Source organism: Dasypus novemcinctus, chromosome 8 (assembly GCF_030445035.2).
Source record: "Dasypus novemcinctus isolate mDasNov1 chromosome 8, mDasNov1.1.hap2, whole genome shotgun sequence".
NCBI lineage: Eukaryota > Metazoa > Chordata > Mammalia > Cingulata > Dasypodidae > Dasypus > Dasypus novemcinctus.
Genome location: NC_080680.1, coordinates 1,683,988 through 1,702,482, shown reverse-complemented (window position 1 = coordinate 1,702,482; position 18,495 = coordinate 1,683,988). Strand labels below are relative to the sequence as shown.

Sequence of the window (18,495 nt, the reverse complement as noted above, 5' to 3'; positions counted from 1 at the left end):
AATGCTGTAGGGCAGGCCACAGGTTGGCAACTTTGCAAAAGGTGATTCTGAAATCTGGCAGGCCCCAATTCTGAATGGCAGGCCCCAAGCTGGAAATGCTGATGAAGGGGAATTTGAATTCCCTAGGGGAAGCTGGCTGACTGAAAAAAGGGCAGAAGTTCTTTTTGAACTCTGATATGCTCACTTCTGCTTTCAGACCTTCAACTAACTGGATGAGGAGACTCCCCTTAGTGCTGAGGGCTGTCTCCTTTGTTGATTGTAGATGCAATCGGTTGTAGGTGCAAACAACTGACTATAGATGCAAATTTATCTATGAAGGAACCTCATGGTAATAGGCCAATACGTACTTGACCAATGAACTAGACAGTATAACTTAGACAAGTGGACAAAAAATTAACCATCAGAATATTCTTAAAGTTCATAGCTGTGTGTACATGGATGGGGATAAAGAACTTCTTGCTCTTTGCATCTTTCTAAAGTTGGTTGTTAAACAGTTTGATTATATTTTTTCAGTTCTTAAGTTTTATGATTTGCTTGTGTAGTGACTCGTTAAAAGATAAATAGGAGTGAACAGGGAATCAAAATAAATCATGGTCTTATAAATCATTTGTGGATAAGATTGCATTTATGCATTCAAATTTATATGCAGTAGAAATCATGATGGACATGAACAGAATTAAAGATCATGGTTTGGTAAATAAAGTTGAGTTAGAAAATAATACATGAAGCAAATATGTATGCTTTTAGGCAAAGTAACTGTACATACTGACTAGAAACATATTTGACATTTATGACAGAACACTCTCCTTTTTGTATCTGATAATTATTTTGTTGCTGTTGTAGATTCTCTTCTATTTTAGATCACTGTTTATTTTAAAAATTAACTATACTGCATTCTTTTTGTAGGGTGGAATTCCTTTGCAATATTTTAACAGTTTTATAAAGATATAATTCATATAGTATGTAATTCCTTATTTTAAAGTGCACACTTAAATGTTTTTAGTATATTCATACAGTTGTGCACCAGTCACACAATCTAATTTTAGAACATTTTCATCACCCCAGAAATAAACCTTGTACTCATTCCCAGACACTCTCCATTTCTCTCCCATTTTCCCCAAGCTCTAGCCCTAGACAATCGCCAGTCTACTTTCTCTCTCTATGGATTTGCTTTCTGTGGGCATTTTATATAAATGGAATCTTGTGGTATGTGGCCTTTTGTGTCTGGCTTCTTTCCCTTATCAAGTGAATTTTCAAGATTCATACATGTTGTGGCATGTACCAGCATTCCTTTTTACTACTGAACAATATTCCATTGAATGAATCTGCTAAGGTTTTATTATCTGTTCACCCATTTATGGACATTAGAGTTGTTTGCACCTTTTGGCTTTTGTGCATAATGCTGCTATGAATATTCTCGGGTAGGTTTTTGGTGAACATGTGCTTTCAGTTCTCTTGGGTAAATAAATAAGAGTGGAATTGCTCATCATATGGTAACTCTATTTTTTAATGTTTTAAAGAATCACCCAATTGCTTTCCAAAGCAGCTGCATCATTTAACATTTTCACCAGCAATGTAAGAGGATTCTAGTCCCTCCACATCCTCACCAACATTTGCTATTATTGGACCTTGTGATAACCATCTTAGGGGGAGTGAAGTAGTATATCCCTATAGTTTTCTTTTGCATTTCCCTAATGGCTAAAACATTTCATGTGCTAATTGGCCATTTAGACACTTAGGAGAAATGTCTATTCAGATCCTTTGCCCTTTTAGGAATCTGGTTGTCTTTTTAATATTGAGTCATAAGATCCTTTATATATTTTGGATGCAAATCCCTATTCAGATAAATTATTAAAGATATTTTCTCCTATATCCTTTTAATAATTTATTCTGTAGCCATTAAAGTTGCAGGTGTAGTGGCTGAAATGGAAAGATGTCCATGACCTTAAAGAACATCTATCACTTACCCCAATTTATTTTTACCTTAATTTTTCTAAATTAATATGTATTCTATATCTAACCTTTAAACTCATCACTATATTCCCTTTTACTATTAATGGAACCTGGCAATATATTGGGCTTCATTTTTGAAGAAGTTTTGGATCACAGAGAGGTTCAACAATGGCAGGGGATGAGTACTGGTGTGGGATGTTACTGATAGGGGACACATGGTTGGCAGGGAGTTCTCCAGGGCATATATCCAGGGTTCATAAAACTGTTTGGATATTTTCATAGTGGTTACAATTAAAAACAACAACTGAGGGAGTACTCAGTGCCTAGCCAGGGGAGCTCTATCACAGTCCCTAAAGGAGCAGCAACAATCCCCCAAGTGCAATGGCAAAGACCAAAAAAGAAGGAAGGTCCAACAATGAGCCCTTGATACTAATGATTATGCTTGTAAGCCTGTGCACCTGAAATAAGAACAAGGCCTAGAGCTGCAGAGTGCCTAAGGGTTACCTCCTGAGAGCCTCCATGTTGCTCAAATGTGGCCGGTCTTGAAGTCAAACTCAGCATGTAAATGTGTTGCCTTCCCCACAGCATGGGACATGACTCTTGGGGATGAGCCTCCCTGGTGCCGAGGGATTACTACTAAGTACCAGATGATGATGTAACTAGAAAATGACCTTGAATAAAAGGGTCAACTCAGACCAGCAAATATCTCAGTCTACATATAATACCAGGAGTTAAAAATGCTTTTTGACCTGAAGAAAAGGGGGAAATGGAAAGGACAAATGAGTTTATATGGCTATGAGTCTCCAAAAAGAGCTGGGAGGTTATCAGAGGGGTTGCCCTTATGCACACCTCAGCAAAGTCATGGATACAGATAAAGTAGATATAACCCCAGGTATTGGTTCTTCTGAGGGCTCCACAGACCCACAGGTTCTATGGTCATGGCAGATGGAGTTCAGTGCCATGCCAGTTGGCCCTACTTTGGAATTTGTGTTTCTGTGTGATGGAGCTGGACTCAGATGTGATCTTTGTCCACAAGACTCTCCTGTTACTTTTACCGGATCTGTAGTTGGTGCTGGGGTTCATTGTATTCCAAGGGGTCCTGAATCTCTGGACTGACCATGTGATAGCCAAGCCCTGAGCCTCAACAGACAAGCAACTCCTACATTCTGGTTTATTGGACTTATCCCACTCAGCAAACATGGAGGTGAAGAAGGTCAACCACCACACCAGGGAGCCAAGAGTGCCTACAACTGAAAACAAGAGAATTGCATCCAGCATCCATGTGGAATCTAGGCCCCCTCTTGATATAGATGTGGAGTGGACACAACCATTCTAAGGTCCACAGGATGGAGGAATAGAGTATGGATTAGAGTGGACTTACTGATATTCTATTCATAAACTATTGTGATTATTAATAGAAGAAAATATGGCATTGGTGTGGAGAAAGTGGCCATGGTGGCTGCTGGGGGTAGGGAGTGGGAGGAAGAGATGTGATGTGGAGGCATTTTTGGGGGTTGGAGTCATCCTGGGTGGTGCTGCAGGGACAGTTACCAGACATTGTATGTCCTCCCATGGCCCACTGGGTGGACTGTGGGAGAGTGTGGGCTATGGTGTGGACCATTGACCATGAGGTGCAGTGGTGCTCAGAGATGTATTCACCAAGTGCAGTGAATGTCTCATGATGATGGAGGAGGTTGTTGTTACGGGAGGAGGAGTGGGGTGAGGGGGGTATATGGGGACCTCATATTTTTTTAATGTAACATTAAAAAAATAAAGACAAAAAAAGAAGAGCATCTATCATAATATTATATTCCTGGGAGGCAGAATAATCTCACCCCCCAAAGAAGCCAATACCTGATACTGGGAACCTGTGGAGAGGTTATGTTGCAAGGCAAAGGAACTTTGAAGGTATAATTCTAGTTATGAACCTTAAGGTATGGAGATTACAGGATTATCCTTGTGGGTACCATCTAATCACACCAGCTGGTCCTATAGCCACAAGGAATGGAATTCTGCCCACAGCGTGAATGACCTGAAGGGGCTGACTGTGTGTGCCTCCTCGTAAGAACTGATCCTCCAAGACAGTGACTTCGGCCTCGCAAACTCAGCCAAGCCAACCCAGACTCTGACCCATAGAATGATGAGAGAATAAATCTGTGGTTTTAAGATGCCATTTTTGCAGGGATTTGTTACAGGAGCAATAGAAAATGAAGACACCCTTCATATAAAACTATATGTAAATTGTTATGTGTATATGTATATATATACACATATGCATTTATCTATTTCCTCATTCATCCATTTATTTATAGTAGTTACTACTAAATGGTGGGATTTCAGATGACTTTTACTTTCTTCTGTATACTTATCTGTAATGTTAGAGACCCTTACAATGAACAGATATTGTTCACAATCAGGAAAATTCACTAATATTCTTTTCAACTACAGTGTTTTGAATCTTAGAAACAAATATTAAAATCTCTCATCCTCAAATTTAATAAATGAGATGTCAAAATATGCATGGTACATAGGTGGGTCTTTGGTTTACCTGAGTGATTTTGTGGTTTATTTTATTTTCTGAACAAAAATAGGAACATTTGAGGCCTCAGTCCTAAATGCCCTCTCACTCTAATTCCCAAAGGCATCAGTAGTCTGACCTGAATTAGACAATATTCAAAATCCCTAACCCGGTGATGACATGTGGACAAAGATTTTCTTCTTTTTCCTCTCTTTCTTCCATTTTAATATTTCCCCTACTTACTAATTCTATGCGAAAATACATTATAATGTTATGCACATATGCCAGCTGAGTTTTCCTGTGCATTAAACTATCCCAAAACTTAGAGACTTAAAGCAACAATACATTTCCACTACAAATGCACAAAATCTAGTACATTTATTAATCTCTGGTTTAAAATTGTAATAGCTATGGTGACAGTCTTGGTCCTGTTCGTATTTTTCTGTTCCAGGCACTATTGTCATCTGTCTTTACATTAGTATATTAGTATTAAACTGTGCTTGAATGTGGGAAACTGTGGTTGTGCCTGTCTTTTTTTAGGGGTTTGCCCACTTACTGTGAACATGGCGGTGAATGTTCCCAGTCCTGGAACATCTTCTCCTGCGACTGTGCAGACACTGGCTACGTGGGAGCGACTTGCCATTCCTGTAAGCCTCACGCTGCACTGGGTTTCATTTCTGTTCTGATTCACACTTAGTTTTCTTTTCCTTTTCATTATCATGTGTACATGTGTCCATGTATGTGCTGCAACCATGTGCTTGAAAAAAAACAAAAGGGAATATATGTTTTAGCAAACAATGTTTGGCTGATTTATTTTTTTATTTTAATTTTTAAATTTATTTCTTTCTCTCCAGCCCGTCATTGTTTGCACTTGCTGTGTCTGTTCATCTTCCTTGTTTCCTTAGGAGGCACTGGGAACTGAACCCGGGACCTCCGATGTGGGAGGGAGGCTCCTAATTGCTTGAGCCACCTCTGTTCCCTGCTTTGTTGTATCTCTCACTATGTTTTTCTTCTTGTGTGTCTTATTGCATCAGCTTGCTGTGCCTGTTCATCATGCCAGCTTTCTCTCTTCTTTAGGAAGCAATGGGAACCGAACCAGGGACCTCCCATGTGGTAGGTGGGAGAAATACATAATATAAAATAGAATAGGAAAAAAGAAGAAAATATCAAGCAGAGGGAAAATAGGTAGAGGAAAATAAAATAGAGTAAGAAGAAAACAAAGTATAGCATGCATGATGTAATGTCTTATTCTTTTCCTCAAGTTGGGCCCCTGTTTTAGTTCTCAAAAGAATATCTGCCAAAGATGGAAATGTGATGAGGTAGCAGATTTTCAGAAAGTATTAAATTAATTAAGGAGAGTGTCACGAGGAGCGCTCGATAGGGAGGTCAGGTGGCAGGGTCTTGATGTCATGAGAAACCTCCAGGTCTTTTGGAATCCCAATACTCCTTGATGATGATGATGATGATGATGATGATGATCTTGGCATTGGCTGGGAATTCACAGTATGCTTGCCGTGTTTAGAGGTCTGCATGTTTTAACTCATTCATCCTCAGAACAGTCCTAGGAGGACTGACTAATTTGGGGTTAATAAAGTTTCATTAGCTTTCAGATTTGCAGGGAACAATTCTTAAGAAAAGAGGCATGCTGTTCTAAACAGAACACGTGCAGTCAAGTGGTGATGGTAAACCCCGGCTCTGGAGCCAGACCGCTGAGCTTGAAGTTCCCCTCTGCCACACGCGAGCTGCTTGACCTTCTGCAGACTACGCAACCTCTCTCTCTCCTCTAGTATAAGCTGCAGATAATAACAGCACTTATCTCCTAGGACTGTTTTCAAAGCTTTTTTTTCTGTCAAGTCAACCCATGTAATTTAGATTGAATATTAAAAATCTGTCATCTACAGATGCTAATCCACTTTCTTTGTACGTTGCAAACCATTAACTGCACAAATAAGATATTCAGTTATGAATCAGAGTAACTAGAAATTACAGACACATTTCATATATATGCATGTCTTGCTTTGAATATCAGTGTTATTGAAATAGCATTGCAAAGCATTTAAAGATTATTTTGAAAATAAACTTTTTAAATTGAAGGAGAGTTGCTGCTTTGTGAAATTCCTCTCATTGAAAAAAAAGGCATTTCACCTGTAAATTGTTTTATGTAAACAATGGATATAATTACCGAACAATTTAAAATGTGTTTACAATGTGATTATTAGAGGATTGCATCAATTCAGGAAGTTAGGCCAACATTCTTCAGATGTTCAGACATTACACGGCAGTACTCTCTATAAATTAGATTAATTCCAGTTGTGGTGGTTTTGAAGAGTCTCAGATTTCTAGCACTTGTAGGATTCAGAGCCACAGGTGTCCCAGTGGTACCTCTAGCATGTCTTCTCTCTGTGCTTCGGAATCCTCCTGCTTTCTGGTTGAAACAGTAGAGCATTCCCGTAGAGAGGATGTAGCTAAGGAGAGTGCAGAATGAATGTCACTGGGGAAAAATCACATTGAGGGATTCATTCCACCGTCTTCTCTTTCTTCTAACTGATACTCTGCAGCTCTGTACGAGCAGTCGTGTGAAGCCTATAAGCACAGAGGGAACTCTTCAGGCTTCTACTATATTGACTCAGACGGGAGCGGCCCACTAGGACCATCTCTTGTGTATTGCAATATGACAGGTATGCTGATAAGCTTTCATGTAACAAGGGACCCATATAATTGCCTGTTAGACATAAAACCCTAAGGGGGAAAGTTGAAAATTATCTGGTTGGCAGCTTTATTGAGAGTATGCATTGTAATGGTAAAGTGATGGTTAAGTAAAGCATTAAATATACGACTCAAATTATCACTAAGAGGTGATAATTACAAGTTATGTCATTATTTGCTGGGAAGGTGATTTCTTATGGAACAACAAATAATAAACATGTGCTTGCTAACTTGAAACAAGAAAGGTTAAACTCTATTGCTTAGATCATTTCCGTAAATGTGAAGGACTTAGTGACTTTTTAAGTGTGTTAAAATGTGCCATTTGTGTTTCCTTAATCTCTAATCACATGAATTTTTCTGGGAGATAACATGTTTCTAAAGCATACACACATCATTTATGTAATCATTTTGCTCATATGTAACCATGCATGAGTAATATTTCCTTTTCCCTAGAAAGGTAATGATAAAATAACTGTGTGGTGGATAGCAACACATAGACATATCATGGACAAGTCTTTTACTGCTTTGAAACTTTTTAATTTAGTGTATCTGCTCCTTTAAGTACAGGTTAAGAGGACCAAAACATCAATACACACTATATCAAGTGAATGAATAATAACTCCTTGATATAGTGTGTATTACTGTTCACCAGAGAAACAACACTGACAGGATGTGTTGGGGGTGGATGGTGTAAATATTAAGAGATTTATTATAGCAGTTGAGTCCCATGACCATACGGATTGGCAAACCAAAGTTCTGCAAGACAGGCAGTGAGCTGGAAACTCTGAGGAAGGTGAAATTGAATTCCTCAGGAGAAGCTGGCTGACTTAAAAAGAGGCAGGGATTTTTTCTGACTTCTAAAATCCTCATACTGGCTTTAAGTCCTCAAACTGATTGTATGAGGAAACTCCCCTCATTGTAGAGGGCAGTTTCCTTTGTTGATTGTAGATGCAGTCAGCTGCAGATGCCATAAACTAATGATGTAAACCCATCTACAAAACACCCTCACAATAACAGGCCAGTGCTTGCTTGACCAAACAACTGGACACCATAGTCTAACCAAGCTGCCACATGAAATTATCCATCACAAATGGATATAAACTATTTATATATATGAATATAGAGTTCTATCTCTTTCTCTATAGCTGTATCTGTATTTGTGTCCATACCAGTAATGGCTCCTGCATACTAACATAACATTATAAACAACAGAAAGGGAGTGGCCTTCCTTTTATAAAATGGCTTCTGGGGTCTAGTTCTAACAGGTACTTTAGCAACTGCAGAATTTAACTGCAAATTCTGAGGAGAGAGTTGTGAAAATCAACTCTAGACGGTACAAAGGTAATGATAACTTAGTATAATTTGGTTTGCCTGTTACTATAGCTATTGTGTCACCTTGAAAGGGCAGGTAATTTTCACAGGAGGAGAGCTGTTTACAGGTAAACTTATGATGATGGTTTGGGAGTAGCTTAAGCATCCTCATGCAGATTTTATACCTACTGCCACTTTATTTGTGAAACAGAATCTGAGCATTTTGGCAGTAATCATATGATTTGATCATAATTGGGTCAGATGCATCTTTCAGCCTGGAAAACTGCCAGTGAATGTGGTTCTGAAAACCCTAGAGTTCTCAGGGCATCATGCTGGACGTGGACTCATGGTTTGGGTTTTGGGACAAACATTTTAACATGAAAACTGACCAAAATATTACAGCAAGGTGGTGGAGGTAAAGACACTGGCTTATCTTTACCAAAAGGTGTAAAGATGTAAATTAATATATAAGGAAATAGCCAAGGAGATCCCTCAAGAAATTTTGACTCTAGTGGGTTAAATAACTGATAAAGAATAGGTAATTTTTATTTTGCTTTGCTTTCATTCCCATGGGTCAAGGGAAAGAAAAGAACAAAGAAGCCTAAGAAAGACCCTGGCATCCAAATAATTTAAGAGGCCCAGGGCATACTAAAGATTTTCATAATTTTTTTGTGAGTTAATCCTATGATCAGGGCATTATATACACCCAAAATTCTATAATCCCCAGAAAAGTGGAAGTGATGACCACTGGGTCTTCCTTGCTCAGTCAGGATTCATGTACAGGAGCACGGTCAAGTTTATAAAGGCATTTGCTACTTAGAGGAAGAACTGGGATCTTGTTGTTGGGTTGTCTGCAGTCTGTGGGTCTAATCCAAGAAAGGTGTTTAGTCATTGTGCTTTAGTTCTGAATATTTGTCAGCACCTCGGACTGTACAACCGGTTCGAATGCACTTTGTTTTCATGCTTCATCTGCACAGGGACACAACTTTGATAATGACTGACATGATTTGACTCCCTGCAATTGCTGTTATCCAGTGTGATAGATTGAATCCTGCCCCCGCATAAAGACAGGCTCAAATCCAAACTCCAGTCCTGTGGGTATGAACTCATTTGTAAGTGGGATCCTCAGTGACCCTGCTCAGGCGAGGTCAACCTGAATCCAGGTGAGCCAATCTGGTAGGACTGGAGCTCTTATTGGGAAATCTGGGCTTGGAAGTAACTGAAGTACAGACCATAGGAGGAGACAGAAAGAGGCAGATCACCACGTGACAGAAGCAAGACGGATTCCAGGACACCACTCCAGAGCCCTCTAGAATCAGAGAAGGCATGGCTTGCCGATGGCGTGAGTCTGGGCCTCCAATCCCCATGCCCTGAGCTGAGGAATTCCCTTTTGGCCAGCTTGTTTATTGGTATTAGCAGACCTGGCCAACTAAGACGCCCAGGGACCTTCTCTCTTTCAGAATGAATCTTTTTTTTTTCTCCTTAACTTTCTTTTTATTATTTTTTTTAATTTTTAAAAATTGTATTGTTATCTATTTTCAGACTGAATCTTGGGGCTCGCTGCCCCAGGGCCTAAGGGTAGTTATGTTCAAAATGTAGAAAAAGCAAAGGAGAGATGTTCAGCTTTTGATGTGAATCAAGTTAGACTAGTACAGGGTGATGTGTGCGCAGGCTTTCATCACCCACCCTTCAAGGAGGGCACGTGAAGGCAATTGACTGGCAGACCTTTCTGGTCAAGGTCTGGGAATGGTCTGCTGAGGACGTAGATCCTTTCCTTCCTCAGTGCGACAAAAAGAAAGTGCCAGGCCAAGGCATAATGCTGAAGAGTTGGCCACAAAGTGTCTGCCCACGTCCTTCATTCACTCAACACGTTACTCAGCACCTAGTCTGGGCCAAGCACTGCCGTGAATAGGGCACGAGTAATGCAGAGCTGTCTCCCTCCACTTGTGGAGTGACTACTTCTGTAGGGAGAGCCAGACCATCAGCATTAATTAATTTAAAATGTAGTCTGTCGGAAGGCAGCAGAACTGTTAGAATCTGTGACACCTGAAACTCAGAATTAAAATTCTCTAGCTCTGTAAGTACTGAAATAGGTGCATGAATTCCAAAAGACATCTCCATGCACCATCTTTTAAAGAGGCTGAAAAAGAAATCAAACTCCAATTAAGACGATGAATGAGACTAATATAATTAGAACTAAGGTGGATGAGAATCCAACATAATATTATCTGTATTTTGGAACTTTAATTTCTATGGAAAATCAGGGATGAGAAATTAATTCTATCTAAAATCTAATGAATTTCTTGTGGCCCACTATCTAATTGAAACTATCTGGTCAGTTTATTTGACAAAACTAACTCAGATTTCTTTAACGTAAAACCTAAAATAAGGAATAAGGTCTTTGTATTCTTACAGGTTGATGGAATACCATGATGCATTTTTAAATATCTTCTAAGCTAAGTTTAAACTTTAAAAGTCTTAAGACCTTTAAACTATAAAGTGGATCCTCATTATTCTAGATACTATATAATTGTGAATTCACCTATTCACTAAGATTTATTTGTGACCCCAAAGTCAGTACTCACTGCGCTACTATGGTCATTCCCAGACATGGACAAAGTGGCAAAAAATTTGATGCACAAAAAGACTGCCTTTTTCTTTCAGCTTTGATATGGCAGTGAATATTAATGTCATATTGTTCACATTTCTGTGCTTTTTCTTGGTGATTTCAGTATTTAAAATAGCCCCTAAGCATAGTGCTCCAGTGCGGTCACGGGTCACTAAGCCTTGTGGAGAATTTATCTGTGCTGCACAGAAAGCACGTATTAAGTAAACTTCATTCAGGCTTGAGTTATAGTACTGTCAGCTGAAGTTCAATGTTAGTGAGTCAGCATTATGTGTTAAATAAGGTTACTCTATTAAGAAACATACAAAAAACAAAGTTCTGTATTGACCAGTTGATAAAAATGGACCACAGGAACCTACCCCTGTACTTCCCCTGGAAGCAATGGTTCAGTATATGTTAATTCAGTGTTCTGCAGTGATCTTATAGAACAGAACTTCCATGAATAGTGAGAATCGACTATATATGCATGTGTGTAGTATGAATAATATGTAAGTAACATGGGCAATAATTTTAGTGTTTCATATTCCCCCAAAATTGTTTTTTTAACTTTTCATTTGAAATACTTTCAAACTTACAGGACAGTTACAAAAGTAATACCACCTCCATCCAGAGAACTCAAGCACACCCCAACCCCCATGTGCCACTGATTTTGATATTTTGCCAAATTTGCCATATCTGTCATCAGTGTATCTATCTATACTGACATGAATATTTCTTAAGAATAAAGATATTCATTTATGTAACCACCCCAAATGAAATTATCAAATTCAAGAAATTAACACTGGTATACAGCTTACTGTCTATATTCTGAGTTTTCCCTATGTCCCAATAATGTCTCTTTGAGCCATTTCTCTTCCCTTGCTGGATCCCATATAGGATCATGTATTGCATTTAATTGTCATTATCTTCTTAGTTGCTGTTTTATTCTTATTTTTTAAATTGTGGGGACATAGATACAACCCTAACTTTCCCATCTCAACCACTTGTAAGCATACCATTCAATGAGATTAATCCCATTCACAATATTGCGGTGCCCTCACCATCTTCCATTACTGTAACTTTCCCTTCTCCCCAAACAGTAACCCTACACCCATTAGGCATTAACTTCCCATTCCTCATGCTGCCCCCACCACTGGCAACCTGTACTCAAATATGCATCTCTATGAGCTTGCTTTTTCTCCAGTATTTTCTTTGTAGTTATCATCGGGCTGAAAATTAACATTCTAAATCTATAACAATCTCATTTGCTTTGATCCCAATTTATCTTCAGTAGTATACACAGACTATTACCATACCATTCTATCCCCCCAACTTCCTGTAATTCTTTTTTTTTAAAGATTTATTTATTTCTCCCCACCTCCCCTTGTTGTATGGCACTCACTGTCTGGTTTCTGTGTCTATTCTCTGCATGTTCTTCTGTGTCTGCTTTTCTTCTCTTTAGGCAGCACTGGGAACCAATCCTGGGACCTTTCAGAGTGGAAGGAGGCCCTCAGTCTCTTGTGCCACCTCAGTTCCCTGGTCTGCTGCATCTCTTATTGTCTCTCCTCTGTCTCTCTTTGATGCGTCATCTTATTGCGCCAGCTTTCTGCATGGGCCAGCACTCCATGTGGGCCAGCACTCCTGCATGGGCCAACACATCACCCAGTTCAGCATTCTGCATGGGCCAGCTCTCCACACGGGCCAGCACTCTGCTCTGCCCAGCTCTCCACTCTGGCCAGCTCACCGCATGGGCCAGCTTGCCTTCACTGGGAGGCCCTGGGATCAAACCCTGGACCTCTTATATGATAGACAGGAGCCTAAGCGCTCGAGCCACATCCACTTCCCGTTCTGCAATTCTTGTAACAAATTACATGTTACTACATTATGAATATAAAACCACCTATTTATCACTAAATTTCGTGCATTTTCCTTTTAGATCCTGTATGAAGTAAAAAGTGGAGTTACAAACCAAAAATACAATAGTAGTGTAATTTATATCTACTCATGCCATTATCTTTATGGGAAACCTTTATTTCTTCATTGTCATTGTCTAGTTCCTTTCCTTTCAACCTATGGAGCTCCCTTTAGTGTTACATGTATGGGAGGTCTGGTGGTGATGAATTCTCTCAGCTCTTTTTCTTATTTAGGGATATCTTAATTCCTCCCTTATTTTCAATGACAGTTTTGCTGGATATAGAATTCTTGGTTGGCAATATTTTTGCTTTCAGCACTTGAAATACTCTTGCCAATGCCTTCTTGTCTCCATGGTTTCCAATGCATATATTGGCATACTTGATAGTATCCTACAGGTTCCTCCCATTCAGTTTACTTTTCTTCATTCTTTTCTCATTCTTTTCTTCAGACTGGGTGATTTCAATTGTCTTATCTTCAAGTTTACTGATTTCTGTCTTTTTCCCACTCCAATCTTCTGATCAACTCCTGTAGGGAATTTTAATTTTCTCTTACTGTGGGCTTCAACTTTCTTTGATTCCTTTTCATAACTTCCATCTTTCTATTGACTTTTTCTTTGTACCCTTCTGATTCCTGATTTCCTGTAGTTCTTTGTTCTTGTTTTCCTTTAGCTCCTTGAGCATGTTTAGGGCCATTAAAAAAATCTCTTGCCTTGTTTGTCCCAGATCTGCTCCTTCTCATTGATAGTTTCTAATGCCTTAATCTTCTCCTTTGCCTTAGCCATTTCTTCCTGTTTCTTTGTATATTTTAGAACCTTTTGTTGAAATCTAGATATTTTGATATTTTAATTTGTTATTACTGGAATTTAGACTCTGAGTCATCTTTTCCTTAAGCTTGTATTCGGCTGGTGTTATGACAGTACTTTCCTTGAATTCCAGGTGATAACGAAAAAAAAAAAAAGAAAAGAAGAAGATGAAATAAAGAAAACACCTTTGCTGGTCTTTGCTGGTTCAACCGTATGAGTGCTCCTCTTCAGGGATTGTCCATTCAGGAGTTTTGAGAAGAGCTGCAGGCCAAAGTGTTCTAGCCTCCCTGATGCTCCCTGTGATGCTCCCTGTGCATGTGTCTTGGATAGGTGCCTGGTCCTGATACTTTCCCCATTTATCTGATTCTGAATGCCCTGTATTCTTTAGGAAAAAGTTTCCTCTTGGTCTTGAGCACCGTCCTGTATGACCTGCAGCCAGCAACTGCTCACCACATACAGAACAGTTTGACTACCCTCCCACGGCATGGTGGAGGAGAGTTCTGTGAGCTGCCTTCTGCACAGAAGGCAAATTCTGGGATGAGGAGTCCCTCGAGCCATCACTGACAGATTGTTCAAGGCATACGTGCTCCTGCTATGTGTGTGAGGGTTCCTCTGCTGCATCTGGAACTGGGACCAGGGATCCACAGTGGAAGTGCAGGCTGACTCCGTGCCAAGTCAGTGAGGGGTAGGACAGGGGCTAGCCAGGGCGCCACAAGGTCCTACTGCTTTTAGGAAGCCTTTTACTTGATTTGATGCTCACCCTGTTACTACAGTCCTTTAATTGATTTCAGGAACTTGGAAAAAGATATTTCTGCCAGTTTATGTTGATTCTTCTGCTCAGGAGCAGAACCCTGGAGCAGCTCAGTCTGCCATCTTGAGTGGGTTGGGCCTTGCAAATTTTTAACAGAGAATAATCAATAATCGTGTAAGCTCATATTGCATTGCAGATGAAGAAACTTAATTACAGATCATTGCATCATAGTGCCTTTTGTGTAATTAAGTTTTTTACAGAAATTTGTAGTTCCCTAACTCTTGTTCATAAAACTACTAAAATTACATATACGTGCTTCATTTTGTTGAGAAAAAAATGTTCTGATGGATTAGGATTGTGATAGAATATCAAATGGATCATGACACATATAGAAAAAACAGGACCCACAGCAGGAGGTAAAATATTTTAACAAAGATTTCTAAGTATTTTTAGCAAACTCAGAGCCATAAGGGAGGCAATGTGCTGAAGACAAAGAAGCACAGCAATTAATCCAATTGGCCAATAAATATACCCAGAATCTATACAATAAAATGCTTAATGAAAAAATTTAAAAATCCATACTGTTGCTGGGGAAAACACAAGGAGTGCACCAAAGTTATAGCTATAAGTCTTAGTCACTTACCAATCAGCAGCCATGGATGAAGAAGTGAAGGCTCTGAAAGGGCATGACAACTCTAGTTATTGGTATATGAAGAACTAATATCTGTTTCTGTTCTCACAGCCTGGAAATATTGCTACCATGAAAATGTTCTTCATGATGATGCAAGGCCTATAGACAATTAATATTCTCTAATTATTAAAATAATTTTCTTTAATTTCTAAAATAAGCAATAGCACTTGCAAAATATGCAAAAAACAAAACTCTAAACAAATGTCTGAAAATGTATCGTTGATAATAGCCTTGAAAAATCTAGTGCTAGTAGGAAAGGACTTTCCCTGCATGTACTTTAGGACCTTTAGTACAAAAGCAAACAAAAGAGTGATAATGTAAAAAAGTCTGTTGAATAGATTGCTTATGGCATTTTTAACAGATTGATTCCCTTGCTACATGGAGTAAACATGACATAACTTCCTTGATGGCAGGATAAGAAATGTGAACAATGTGGTTTGACAGGGCTGTTTTTGCCAACCCTTAACACAGTCTGGTTGTCCTTCTATTTAATGGTTGTGGGCTTTTGAAACTCTGGATATCAAGCCAGTCTCATGGGAACAAATGTTGCAGGAAGAAAATGAACTGCTCTTAGAGCCGTTACACTCAGCTTTGAGTTCGTGAGAGTCACTGGGGAGTGTGAGGAAAGTGCTGACCTGGTCAGAGCACATCCCCTGCCCATCCCACTGTCTGATTTTGAGTCATTGACTCAATAAGCCCAAAGACTAGAACTTCCTACTTGTTTTTGTCACAATTCAGTCACTTCATCATAGTTACGCAAACCAAGTTAGCAGTTTTTAAGCAGCTTGTTTCTTTTCCTATTGGGAATCATGCAAGGCTTCCAGCATCACCATAGTTGAAAAAAAAGCTTAATGGAAGTCAATTTGCATTATTTTTTAAAACTTCCTAATAAAATAGGTACTGATAGATCCATACTCCTGTGCTTTTTATGTTTTCTTGATTATTTTTGATAGCTTTTTCTGTCATTTTCACCTCTCTTGGTAGTATTCATGTTTCTCCTTAATCAGTCAGCTTCTTTTCCAGCCATCCATTCAATGCATTTATTCATTCAATAATTCTGCATATTTATCTTAAACTTCAAAGTTCCAGGTACAATTCTGTGTTTGAGGAACAAAGTAGAAATGAACTGAAGTTATAGACCTTCAGTTCAATGAGGTAGATAGATATTAATTTAACTAACCAAAAGTTATTGTGGACATTATTTGCTGTTTTAAATAGATAGCAACCTTTGATAGAAATTTATCTAGAAGAGGGTCTGAATGTGGGTTGGAGAGAGTTTCTTTCAGTAGTAAATGCACAGTCACTGTGAGAAGTATTTTGCATTGCTGAGAAAGGACTCTGGTGATTTCATTATTCCCTGCCTTGCTCTTGAAAATTGAGGTTGAGATTGGCTTGGCATAAGCATGTTATCAATATGTGGCAATTTTTGCTTGTAAACAGAATTTTTGACAGAAAATTCTATAATGTTGAAATTTTTAGATTTCTAAAAAAGAGAAAGATTTGCTCTTTAATAATTGTCATATGCCATGTCCCTGCATCTTCTGTTTTAATTGGCTTTTACATAGAAAGACTCTTTCCCCTACCCACTTAAGGGACATTATTCTAGCCTGCTTCTAAGGGTAGTTCCTAACACAGGCATACGAAACTAACAGAGCAAGTCTTTGTCAGTACTTCCAAGGGGGAACAAAGACAAATGCTTCAGGAAAGGTCATTTTCCTGCTCTTTGGGCAGCCATGCACGAGGGCTTGAGCTGCTTCACAGAGGTGAAGGCCTTCCCACTAGACAAGATGCTGAAGTCTTTATGAACACTAAAAACATCAACACTCAGAAAGCAGCTCAGCCAACAGTGTTCCTGGTTAATGACCTCAGCATGCTCAGGTGGCAAGAATGGTACACTTTCAGTCCTTGGATACAACGTGGCCCATTTTGGCCATTTATCAAATAAGGAAGCTCAGAAAATTGTATTGGCTTTTCCAAAACCATAGCCTAGAGTCCATATTTCCTGATTCCTGCTATTCCCTCCAATATCTAATTTCACAAGCATATCCATCCTGTGCTCCCTGAGGAAATTGATTTATTATTGTGCCGTGTGCTGTGTTTAACACAGGGGGAAACACTGAAAATAACATCCCCCCATAATTAGGTACTTGTGTACTCTAGGCCTGGGTCCAAGCACATGTGTGCCTTATCCCAGCATTTCTTAGGGACAACAATTCTCAGAGAAACAGGTTAGTGTTCAGCTTAGCCTCATGGATCTAGGAGCAGCTGGTAGTGTTTCTGTCAGCCTGTCCTTACTTATCATCATGAATTCATCTTCTTGACCAGTCCTTTATCTGTAGACACAGTGTGACAAGTTAAGTAGCTATGCTTCTTGTCTCCCCAACCTTCTCAGAACTTATGCGCCTCTTTCCCATCAGAAGCAGTGGAGGAGGCTGACCTTCAGTTCCATAGAGAGTGTTCAGGTATGAATTGGACTTCATTTTGGGCATCTGTGGGAAAAGGGGCCATGAGGGATGGGCACACCAGTTATAAAGGCATCAGGGTCTCCTCGATGAGGTTTTTATTCTTAATTTTTCTTGGAGAGGTGCAAATGAGCATAGAAGGTGTACTTTGGATTTAAGTGGACCCAAAAGTGTCAAAGAAAGGTCTGTTTCTTTTTTCATCCAATTGCCTGTTTCCTTATAGAAGAATCCTTGCATTGTTCAAAGATAGAAAGTATAGGAAATATTGCAAATTGCAAAGCAGATATAATTTGGCAAAATAAACAGAAACTAGGTGTTATATGATATGATGGGCCAGTTTTGTTATTGATATCCCAATTAACCAAAACAAACCATCAAATTAAATTGGCTGCATGTTCTCGTGTGTGAACTGTAGAGGTAGACCAGTAGTCTCCTTGCTTGAGTGCAGCCATCCTGGATTGCACTGAGTTGGAACTAATATGTTTTGCTTTGGTCTGTTTCCACAGTAGTACAGAAATCTTTTAAACTTTATCTGGTACTGCAATTAATTTCCTCAGAAACAATTTGACTCAGATTACAGTGAGTAAGAATTATATACTCCTCCACTGTGCTAATCATTTACCTTCCTTGGTCTGTCTCCTTGTCAAGGGATGCTAAGGCTGTATTATATGATCTCGAAGTTCCTTTCCACCTAATATTTTTGATATCTATGAAAATAATAGCTTGTAGAGCATTAAGGAAATATAATGTGTTCTGCTTGGGGTCTTTCCAAAATCATACTA

At 39.1% G+C, this 18,495-nt stretch overlaps 1 protein-coding gene across 1 annotated transcript in view; it reads left to right on the top strand.

The window, feature by feature from the left end:
• LOC101419803 (contactin-associated protein-like 3) overlaps positions 1-18,495 on the top strand; it is a 124,826-nt gene that overhangs the window by 26,821 nt on the left and 79,510 nt on the right. The window contains 4 exon segments of the mRNA XM_071216561.1: positions 3,888-4,014; positions 5,012-5,118; positions 7,030-7,149; positions 16,502-16,504. Of these exon segments, the coding sequence (XP_071072662.1) occupies positions 3,888-4,014; positions 5,012-5,118; positions 7,030-7,149; positions 16,502-16,504 (357 nt within the window).